The following is a 12012-nucleotide window of genomic DNA, read 5'->3' as shown; positions in this document are numbered from 1 at the left end:
AAATTCTTCGCCAGTCCAGTTTCGCTCGAGGGGAAACGTCTACGATCCGCGAAACTAACGTTTCCACGCCGGTTCGTGCGTTATCGTCGCGTGTCTATCGCGTTTCCACATCGAGGACGCCGATCGGTGGAAATATTCGTCCAGAGTGTGTCCACCATGAACGCGCGCGCGCGCGCGTTATTACATTGGGATCCATGGAGAGCCGTCGTCGCGTCAGTCACGGTTGAACGGCACAAAGTTATGCGAAAAAATGTGCAATCTTTATCTACGATCTTCGTTCATCGCTGTGCCGGTTTATGCAGATACGCAGCCGATTCTCGCCGGTTCTCATCGGGCCCAGAAGCTCCGCGGGGCAAACACCCTCTTGTCTTCATCTTTCTGCGCTCCAGCCTTTCTTAAACTCCCTACACACATTGAAACATAGTAGCATTGATGCTTTCGCCACCTATTAGATTATCCTGAATTGTGACTTTCAAGTGTAACCTGTGTACAATAACGAAAGTTTTCCTAACGTTTCACCGTAATTGCAGCTGGCTTCGTCTGGGGTTCAAGATACATCCTCTGTATCAGACCCCTAATGAATCCAACTGTAATGATGAATAATGTGGGGGAATCTTTCCTATTGGACTTGATTCACACCCGAAAGCCTCAATTCATCATCGTGTTGAAGCACGTTGCGAGGTATGCATCAATACTCAGGGTTCATGATACATGTTACAACGTATGCAGTCTGGTATTGGAAGCAACTGCTATTGCACGATAAACTAAGGGAAAATAGTAGTACGGTAGCAAACTGACTCTGATGCAGCTTTCATGAAACCTATGAGGCTCCCATACTCGCTGAAACATGTTGCGATGGATTTGAGTTTTTGTTGGAGAAAAACTCAATTTAACTTTGAGTTCGAATCGAAGAAAACACTCAGCTTGACATTGAATTTGAATTGAGAAAAGGACTCAATTGGATCATGTGTTTCACTCGAGAAGAAAACTCACTTTTTACTTCGAGTTTGGATTGAGAAGTAGACTTAACCCTATAGTTTTTAGTGATGCACGCATTGCAATATGCCACAACGTGTATAGGACCCTCAAAACTTGGCAGTAAATGCAAAATGTAACTAACTTAGGTGCTACCGAGACAGTCGAGTGTACCTACCAATCATCCTATGAATATTTTGCTCACGTGTACTGCTCCGTCTCGTTGACTGTATTATAGGAATCGCTCTACTCATCGCAACATGTTCGAAGGTGTGCAAGGAGCTTTACGGTTTCTCTCCGAACATTCATTCGTTCCGGCCAGGAAAATATATCCCGCGAGCGCAGCGTACGCGCCTCTTCACGCTCGCCCGCTCCTGGAAATTCTCGTTCACACATTCGGACACTTTCATTACGCCGGCTAATAACCCACGGACGTAGTCTCGATCCGCGGATAAGCCGACGGAGCCTTCTACGCAATTATAAGTCACAATCGTGTGCAATTAATACATCAGCCGCGGATAGATTAAAAGTACGCGGCACGGCCGCGGTCGTAATGTTATTATCCGATAATGGCAAAGATCACCGGCGATAAATGGCGATCATGTTCCCGGTTAATGTAATCGTTCCCCGCTGTTTTTCTCCTGGTATTGCTTCTCGGCCCGTCCTCCTCCTCCGCTGCCCTTGCCGTCGCTTTTTTTAGTTATTACTAGATTATTATGGCGTTATTAATCTTCCCGATAAGCGTCCGAGAATCTGATGCGGTGGGAAATTATGTTGAATCAACGGTTGTCCGCGTATTTATTTTAAGAAACCGTTGGCATATTTATGGGGAATGCTCGGGACCCGCGTCGCTGGTATTATGGGCAAGAAATACGAGACCTCATTGTGTTATTATGAAAATATTACATTTAAATGAGAAAAAGATCTTCCTTCGTTTCAGTAAGGTTTGGAACATACTGCTGTACCATAGGAGGATCTGTTTGTAAGATTTTTCATAAATTTGTTGACGCTAGAACTACCAGACGGGTTAAATTGATCCGCTTCAAAATTTTTAGTTTGTAAGTATTTCAATTACGAAGACACTTTTGCGAAAGATCTGGAAATAAATTCTTGTATTTATACAGATACAAGACTAGGAGACCGTCCGAAGGTCGAGAAACGTACTGTTCTAATTTTTATAAAAAATTGGAAACAAGTTATTCTATCTGGTCGGTAGTTTTGGTGTTAAATTTGTAAACGATCCTTCAATGAATTTTCTTTTTATACAAAATACTTGAATGCCATCGAATTTTGACTTATAATTCCGATTACACGTATTCCCAGAGTTAGATTTTACAAAGATTCTGGTAGTTTTTCGAATTCGTCGATATTTCGAAGTTGTTCCCTAAATAAAACGCGCGCCTCAATATACGTGAAATCTTTTTTTGGGGGGGGGGACGCAGCAAAACGAATTTAATCGATTATCATTAGTTAAAATAAAGGATATCCGAGGGACTATATCTTGTACTCTTCGCACACCCGCGAAGGTGTGCAAAAAGGAACAGTAGAAGGCTCGCTGCCGATCGCCTACCGTGATTTATACATCAATGCTGCGTCTACCCGTGAAATTATGAAAATTATCGGACAAAATTTTTAACGCGGTCCACGTACTTCAATTCGACGCGCTTGCATACATAATGCTATACAGTACCACTTTTAACGGGTCCGTAATTGCGTCTTTTCATGTGCTGTTCCATGGGCGTGCCGTGTATTCGCATGGATTCTGGTTTTGTTTATTTCGGATCGTTAACATTAAATATGGCAATTCTATCCGGGACGGTTCTTGTACGCGCGATTTAAATAAATTTAAATCGGAAAGCGATATTTTATGATCGTTACGAACGAGTATTTGTATATAAGGGGGTTATTACAAGTTAATTTAAAAAGAAATTACATGTGAAAGGTCCCCGGAGATACGTAATTTATCTCTGTTTGATTTAATTTCGGTCAGAAAATTACTGAGGTCTATCGTCCACCGGTATCTGTCGTAAACCAATACTGCCATGTAATTTTTCAATAGTGTGATCCTCGTATAAATTCCGATGGCCGCAAAAAGAAACTGCAAACTGACGAAATTTGGTTTTAAAAACATATTATAGAAATTTACATTTTTTAAATTTATTGCGAGTGTTTAATTAAAATTGTTAATGTGATCATTGATGAAAGTATTTGCGTATATTCAGAAGTGAACATAATATTTTATGGCTTCGAAAAAGTATTTGAAAAATGGTGAATGATAAATGTCCATGTCTTCTTATGAGAAGTTACGATATTTCTATATTAATTTACGTGCAAAACGACTTGCTACTTTCGTATTTCAGGATTTTATTTAATCAGTAAAAATGTAAACACGTTATTTTATTTGTGCCTATAGTCTGCTCAAATTATCATTTACACGTATTACGTTCATTTTCTAGTATGTCCCGTGTCATGCATTTTTGCAATATGGATATTTACGGCGATCGATTCGACCTCGCGTCGATATCATAGAAAATGTTATATTTTGCATTCGATATCTGGATCGCTGAGTACCTGTCAACTTGCCAGATTAATTGTAATTAAAATGCGAAAACGGGTAATAGGTAGATTGCGAACCTCTATGCAAATATTAATTTTTACAAATTAATTCACGGAGACTGGACTTAAACGAACACCCAGTTCACACTATTAGAGATTCCATCTAATTTTCGGACAGGAATTGAGAATTCAATGAAATTCTTAGTAGTACTTTGACAGCATGTATCACTTACGCGTGACTTCCTTTAATTTGTAGTTGTCAGCAAGTGTCACTCAAATGCGATTTCGCTGTTCTCAGAACCTGTCGCACTGCATTAAAATACTTATTTTTACCATACAGTGTTTAGTCGAAAATATTCGTTTTAAGAATAATTAAATTGCTGCTTTATTCTACGCTTCAAATAATAATGATTTTACTAGTTTGCAAGCGATAAATGTGTTTGCTTCTACAGCTAAAGAATTAATATCTGTCTTACATTAATACAATATAAAGATCTAATAATACATTTCAGTGTAATAATACATTAGCCCATTATCATATGATATCATGTTAGACTTGTGATGAAAATTTCGAACAGTTAGCAAATGTAACCGTCATTATATTCAATTCAGTTGAAATTATATTATGTTTCTATTAACAATTGTTAACCATTAAAGTACACGCAGATGTAAAACAAACATAGAAATCTCCTTTTAATAAACTATTAACAATAAGATAGTTACAGCGAACGCAATCGTAAAGGAAATCACAAGACAGGGGATTAATGACAGATTTTGCAATAAAAAATACGATTGTCGGAGCGTTAAATTGCTCGCAATGCTCAACTGTTGTAGGCACTTAAGTATTCCACAAATTTAAGTCAGACCGCGTATAATGATTACTTGGAACTGGTAATCTCGAATGATTGTATTTTTTGGAGGGGGGAACGCTTTGAAATTCGCAGCCAGTCGAAATAAAAAAACGAACAGGGAGGGGAGGAGACAAAAAAATGGCAGATACCGGCGTCCTCAGCTTTGAACCTGGATTTTTGTGATCTCATTACTACGGACAGATCTAACCCGTAGCCAGATTCCAGTCAGACAGAAGGTATCCATGGTATGTGGGCCTACATACGCGTGGATACGCGTCAAAGCGAGTGTACGGGTTTTTAATCTGCACACTCATTGCGTGCTGGTTTATGCATACGCGAACCAATGACATCATCGAAATCAATCTTCCGTTAAACGATCGTTGATCAAGAGAAACGTATTCGCGAGGTCAGGAGAGAATTTGTGTCGCTTGCTGGTGAGATGTGTCGCTTGCGTCGAGCGACGTTTATTAAGTCGCAGAGAAGTTTAAAGTTATAATTGCGATTCGAAAAATTCATCGCATACCTTATAAGCTGAATGAATGAATTGTTGGTAATTGTTCATAGATATTTTTTTATCGTTCTGAATATTCATCGATTTTGTGATTATAGCAGTTATAGCAGTATTAACACTGTCTAATACATTTTCTATATTCTATCTAATCATCTCTTAAATCTGTCGCGTACTAATAAGTTGATAGTTGAGTTAATCTATTGTCTTTGTTGCATGGTGTAAATTGTAAAAATAATATTCCACCAATCTAATACTTTTTAAAAATTTCACTAACTTACAGTTAACTACCAAAGTTTTAATTTTTTCATTGATGTATTGTCATTAAAGGATTGCTCATGAAATCCAACCTAAAGAATAAAAAACTACATAAAATCAAGTGGAAATCTACTGTATTCTTTTTGATTCAGTGAAATATCTTAACACTACAATTACCAACGGATCAAAATGATCCATTCCTGATTCCTTCTTTTTGCAATTATTAAAAACATAACAGATGTTCCTCTGAGAAATTATTAAATAAATTGGTGTTGCATTGTGCAAACTGAATTATAAATCAATTGCAGCTTCAATAGATGTACTATTAGAGTTTCTATAGAGGAATTTCAAAAAGTCAATTTAACTACTTGGTAGTTCTAGTGTTGACACTAAAACAAGTCAAAATGACTGGTGTTGGTTTCCTTGTTTCGAAATGATTGATACCTTAAAAGCATTGAATATTCGAGATGATTTCGAAATAGTTTCACTTGAATATTATAATGAGTGTCCGAAGAAACTGAGAATAATCTATTTTTACCATTTTTATACAGGTTCCATATCAATCATATTAAATGCTCGGTAGTTCTAATGTTAATGAGAAATATGATTTTTCAAGGATTTGTGTTTAATACCACGTTCTTGTCCCTACATTGGCATTGATTGCATGTAATAAGATAAAGAACTGTTGGCTAATAGATCGTTTATTTTACGTAATTCGTTCGTAAGAGAGATTGGTTAAGAATATGATAGTATCTTCAATTTTATTACAGAAATGAACATTCTTTCTAGTGATGTTAATTAGTAATTTTCGCTTCCTTGGTAAAATACTGCATAGAACGAACGTGTACTCCTGGAAATACTTCACAGATTAACCCTTTGTTATGCAGTGATTTGTTAGACACGAAGAAATCCTAGTTTTATAAAACTAACTATGAATTCGTTGTACGTAGGTCCAAGTGCAAATCTAACAAATATAGTAGAAGAAAATTGTATGTCCATGTGTAACTATACACATTTGATAGCTAGACTGAGGAACATGCATCTAATTGGTCAGTTTTCATCTTTTCTTATCTTATTTTCTACACTACCTAGCTATTCATCAATACTGTTATGCATAACCGATCAATCTGTAAATACCACCTCACTATCAAGTAATACATGCACAATACAACCATCAGCTCGCAAGTATTTACAGTGGGGCTCCAATTTACGTTGTTTCGCAGTTACGTCGTCTCTACGTTGCGCGATAGTGAATTGTTTTTAACGAGTATTTAACGAGTATATTAAGTCACTTGAGTAAAGAATTCGTCGCGCAACAGATTACTTTTATAACGTTTTTACTGTAGGAGTGAGTGTGCGCGCGTGTGTGTGTGTGAGAGAGAGAGAGAGAGAGAGAGAGTGTATGTCCAAGCATGGAAGATCGCGTGATGCTTATGAGAGATATTGTTATGTTAGGACATCTTTTGTTTTACCGTTGGCAATTCCTGTGAACGCGTGAGCGAATGCGAACAGAAGAGCGAGTGTCAATTTCGACACGGAGAGTAACGCATCGACAGCAGCGAGAATTAGTTTTTTCTCCCGAAATCACCCGTGATGCATTTTGTTATCGTTCGAGTTTCTGTTTCTGTTATCCTGACAACTACTCTACACCCTCTTTCTCCGCCCTAACATTATGGTTAAAGAATTTCAGATTATATAAGTTTATACACAGTTGAAGAACTTATAGAAATATATTTATAGTAAATATAAGTACACAAGTGCAATTGATCAAGAGTTAAGACCATTATTTATGTATGTGTAATGACGCTACTGTGTCAGATGTCCTCGCCCTTAAATTCTATTCTTAAAAACAGAACTACTATAAGTTAAGAAACTAAATTGGAAATAATAAAACAATTTAACCTTTACCGGTCATAAACCACCTTTCACGTGACAGCAGTACTTTGTCGCTGCGGTCGCACGTCACATAAGAGTTAACAACGAATGAACCCGTCAAAACCAGCTACAACCTAGTGAGAATCACGTATGGAAAGCTAGCGACCGATAAGGGTTAACAGTGGAATAAAATGTTCTGATATTAACTAAAAAGTAAATTTTAAAGGTAAAGAACGTATATTAATGGCAATAAGAGAAGACCATCTAGTAATACGTTATAGTATCATGGAACATGTATCATTTTATACATTTATTTTTCCGTTATTAATTATTATATTATAGGGTAAATACAGACACAGAATATGTATAGAATTTTTCTCTTTTTCTAATAAATGATTACCGACAAAGTTGTTGTGTCGATCACAATTGAAAAATAAATCGTAGGGCAAGGGGTTAAAACAAAATGTATCTCCTAATTCGATAAATACACGTATAAATACGTATGTCACACATACGCATATATGTCTACTCTGTCCTTTTCGACTTACATTGTCCACCCCGGGACCAATTAGGACATAAGTCGGGGATCTCATTGCACCCTAAAAATAATCAATTTCTCTGGCCGCTCGGAATACCTTCCGAATCAATCGAATTCAGTCCACGTGCCCAGTAGGTAAGTCCCGAACGTCCGGACGAGTGAGCATCGGGGCATGCGTCGGTTCGCCGCCGAATTAAATCCCGCCCTGACATTCGTCAGTCGGTCGTTCAAATTTCCAAAGTCACTGACGAGGCATTCTTTAATCTTTCCGTGGCTGGGGTCCTTCCACTGCTCGTTCCGCCGCTCTAACTCTCTCACAATATGAGCTAATTCTCCGGACAACGTGTGCACCACCACCCGTTTCATCAATCGTGCTCTACCGCGTGGGTGGCGGGTGTGCAGTGCGGTGCGTGCGTGCGTGCGTCGTGCGTGCGTGCGTGCGTGTGTAAGAGCGAGAGAGTACAAGGGACAAGCAGAATAGAAGAGAAAAGGAGAGCGAACCCCGAGAAAGACGGACGCACAGCCGAGCCGAAAGACGGGGAAGGACGGAGCCGGTCTTTTCTTGCGCGTTGTTTTGTAATGCGACGAGAGAATGCCAGGAAGGAGCCGGACGGAGTGAATGGAGAACGTATAGGATTTATGGTAGCCTAACGGATTAGTGGAGAACGGACTCGGGAAAGGGGGTGCGGGCTCAGGACGGGGGGAGGCTGGTGGGATACGGGAAGGGAAAAAGAGGAGGAAGAAGCCGAGGACACCGTCGCGGAAGCCGAAGGAGAAAGAGAGAAGGCGAACAACAGGAGGATGTGGAGGGGAGACAGGAAAAAGGGAAAAGAGAGAAGTTGTAGCGGTGCGTTTCGTAAGGGACGCGGGAGGCAACAGGTGGGAACCTACTGTCACAAATAAATCCAACACAAACGTCCCTGCCGTCTAGACGCCGATCCGCTGACTAACCATGGGTACCAGATTATCGTGCGCTTACTTTCTCCTTCTCCGTTCTCTCTGTAGTTCTCTTTCGCTCTTTCCTGCTCTTTTTCACTCTTTCTACTCTTCCTATCTTTCTACTTTTTTATCTTCTTCATATATATCTTGTCTTCCGCTTTGCCTAACTCTTTCCGACTTTCTCCCTGTCTCTGACTTTCTCTGACTCTCTCTGACTTTCTCTGACTCTCTCTGGTTCTCTTTACGTATCTCTTGCTCTCCCTGGGGTTTTTCACTCTTTTCAGCTCTTTTCTTCCCTCGTTATCTCTGACTCTTTTCCGTTTGGCTCTCCCTGGTTCCCTTCGGCTCTCTTCCGCTCTATCTGACACTCTCTTCTTCTAATTCACCGCCATCCTCTCTTTCATTTCTTCTTTCTCCCTCCCCGTTTATTTTTCTTTACCCTTAACGGCGCGGCGGTAAGCATCCGAGGCAGTCGAGGGATGACGGTGGATGAACGGGCCGTGAGCGTGCGACGCGGAATAACGTGTGCGAGAAAAGTAGCTCGAGAAAGATAAGAAAGATGACGGAGCGAGAGCGGGGGAGGTACACGGTGACGTCCACACGACGGCATCAGAGATCGTGCAGGCGTTGTTACGCACGTTTCCAAGCGTAAATGCGCTCGTATCTAGCGCGCCGCTGCGCGCCGAGGTAGGTGCATGCGGGTGCACCGTCGGATTGGCCAGCCGCCTGCGTAGTGTCACGGATCGCCGGTTTGCTCGGCAAACCCCTTTTTCCGCGGCACTCTGCCCAATCGTCCACCCATCTACCCAACCCCCCGCGGGCCAGGAAACTCGCATGTTCGGTCGTTCGAATCAGCGCGAACAAACCGACGTTTTATTGACTTTCGTTTAACACGTTAAGCGCCACGAAAATCTTAAGCGTTTTCCCATAGAGTTTGTCTTTTGTAGCAAAGAAAGATAGGAATAATTATGAATTGTTTCGCGTTGCAACGTTTGCGTTACACTATTATCAACTTAGTTGCTTTATTAAACATTTTTATTTTACATCGGTTGTCTTGTATGTTATGATTGTTTTTTAGTCATTCAGGAGCGTCAGTCACCAGTGACTGACATGGCGCTTAACGTGTTAACGCTGCCGGTTCTTTCTGCGCGCACTTTTCATCGTCGTAATATCGATGACACCCGTCACGCGGTTGTGCGGTCGGGACTGATCGTTTACACCCCTTGGTTTGGAATATTGCTCTGGAGGAAGTTTCAACCCTTTGTACTCTGGAACCTGAGTTCCTTCTACATTTTTGTTTCTATCATTTTGTATTACAATATTTTATGTGTTTTATACGAAATGTGTGTTTGAAAGATAGTTGGTTGATAGGGAACAGTGTAAATAATTAAATTTGCTAATACTATTAAAAATAGAATAATAATATGATATAAATTGAAAATGTCTCGACAGAGGAGTATACTTTTGAATAAATCTGATGTCGTTACATTCGACATGGGTCAAGGATGTCTTTTTTTTTTAAAAGAGTTTCTGTAGGGTGATCTGTCGGATTTTCTTGTTTGAAATATCGAGTGATGACTTGACTTTTTATGTGTATCGAGATGAATCTTTGATATTACAGAAGTAGTTTTATAATGACGAATTATTGGTATTTTAAACTGTAGCAATCTTGAAATTCTAATCTTCTGGCAGATAGGAATTGAATAAATTCAATCCCTGTTTGAGAATTAAATGATCGAGATATATTTTTTCATGATAAACTTCATAATAATTACAGTTAATAACGAGCATAGTTTCTGCAACGAATTTTCATTCGACGAGTTCAAAGCTCGCGGTCATTAAGGAATACTCGAACCATTTAAAATTTTCCCAAATGTAAATTTCAATGTTGATGGCAATAATTAAAAAATTATTACGTAATGCCCAGTTGAACTGAAGTGCGGCGCGCCTTGGACGCGCCCGTGGAAACTCATATCCGGGAGCTTAATGGGACCACGTCTGATCCGGATGAACGAAAATCCGGATGAACCGCGTATTCCCGGTGCGTACCGCTAATTCGGCTCGTCGATAAGTACCGTTTAAACGTGCCGTTCCCCCCGATCGGCGGGAGTCAATTCCCGGCGTAATGCAGAAAGGAAACAGAATTGCCTAAGCAAGAGTACGGTGACTGGGTCATTTGAGGCCCCCCCTGTGCTGATCTAATCATTTGAGTGTTGGAAACGAAAAAATCTGTTCACTTACCTATGTGTTACATACGATAAAACCACCGTAAGAAAAAATGGCTTATGGAAGTGGCTGTGGAAAATTCAAACTTTATAATGATCTCAGGAAGTATTTTGCAGGATTTTTTATTATAGCGTTACAGGAGTTGAAAGATTGGTAACTTTCCTGGTACAATGTAGCGATCATTTAATTTGATGAAGTAACATATATTTATCATGTTTAAAACTGGGATTTCGTTATTGCATTCAACACATACATAAGAAATATATAACAGTAGTCTTAGAATGCTAACAGGATAACACCGATTCAGGGTTTAATTAAAAATTAGGGAGGAAAATATACTTCTACGCGATGGCCAAAATCTACGCAAGTGGTTGCTTTCGTCATAGGCGGTAGATAAAATATTAACCCATTTGCGTCATACGACAAAATTGAAAGTGTTTTATTACCAGCAAATTTCTTGTTTTTATTCGAATAATTGAAGTGTAAAAATAAGTACTTATATAGGTCATAATATAAATTCATAATAACAGAGTAAGTAACATTAATGATAATAGTAATAACGACAACGATAATAATATAATAACATAGTAACATTGATTAACTATTCATTAAGCCTAATCTAAAAGCATACACATTCACTGCTGATGCAAATGGGTTAAGAGTTAATCCTCCAGAAGCGATGCGAATACATGAAGAGATATCTGTCGTTCCCTGTCAACCGAACAGAATAACGTGGGATCTTCAACCGCAAGAAGAAAAGAAACAAGAGAAAGAAGAGAATCGTTTAATCAATTGTCTCACGAAAGGAGCCCAAAAGGGAACCTCTAATCATGCGCAATAACGTTGATGTTCTTTCTGTGCGCTTGTCCCCCGTTGCGCCTCGTTCCAGGCCCGGTCCGGCGCGGCACGGAGCGGGTCGGTTCGAGCTTGTCGATACGAGTCAGAGCCGGCTGGTGCTGGTTGTAATTAATAGATCTCTCGTTGTACATATTTGTATGCCGGGTCTGGCCGATTGTTCGGACAATGTATGCCGTGCCGGCGTATAACGCACACCTCGTCTAGACCGATCGACCGCTCCTGGCTGAATTCCTAGCCCCGGATAACGTTACGGACAGTGCCGACATACGGACGCGTATATACAGGGTGTCCTGTAGTATGTGGGAACCACGCGCGGACCATGTTTACCCGAATTTATTTCGTCCTGACGTTCTGCGAACCGAGTATGCTGTGCATAGAAGAGAAAGATACAGTTTCATTTCAGCTAGTTAACACATTCGAGACCAGAA

At 40.0% G+C, this 12012-nt stretch overlaps 1 protein-coding gene across 12 annotated transcripts in view; it reads left to right on the top strand.

The window, feature by feature from the left end:
* The window catches only part of LOC116426432 (angiogenic factor with G patch and FHA domains 1), a 66480-nt gene that overhangs the window by 12906 nt on the left and 41562 nt on the right, over positions 1-12012 (top strand). Inside the window, exon 9 of one of the 12 annotated variants that reach the window (XM_076370350.1) lies at positions 6241-7356. The exons of the other annotated variants lie outside the window; for them this stretch is intronic. Within the exon in view, the coding sequence (XP_076226465.1) occupies positions 6241-6303 (63 nt within the window). The 3' untranslated portion in view covers positions 6304-7356. Of the gene's footprint in view, positions 1-6240; positions 7357-12012 lie in introns of those variants that run through there. 12 annotated transcript variants of the gene reach the window in all.

Source organism: Nomia melanderi, chromosome 8 (assembly GCF_051020985.1).
Source record: "Nomia melanderi isolate GNS246 chromosome 8, iyNomMela1, whole genome shotgun sequence".
Taxonomy (NCBI): Eukaryota; Metazoa; Arthropoda; class Insecta; order Hymenoptera; family Halictidae; genus Nomia; species Nomia melanderi.
The sequence above is the reverse complement of the archived record's forward strand: the minus strand, read 5'-3'. Positions and strand labels throughout refer to the sequence as shown.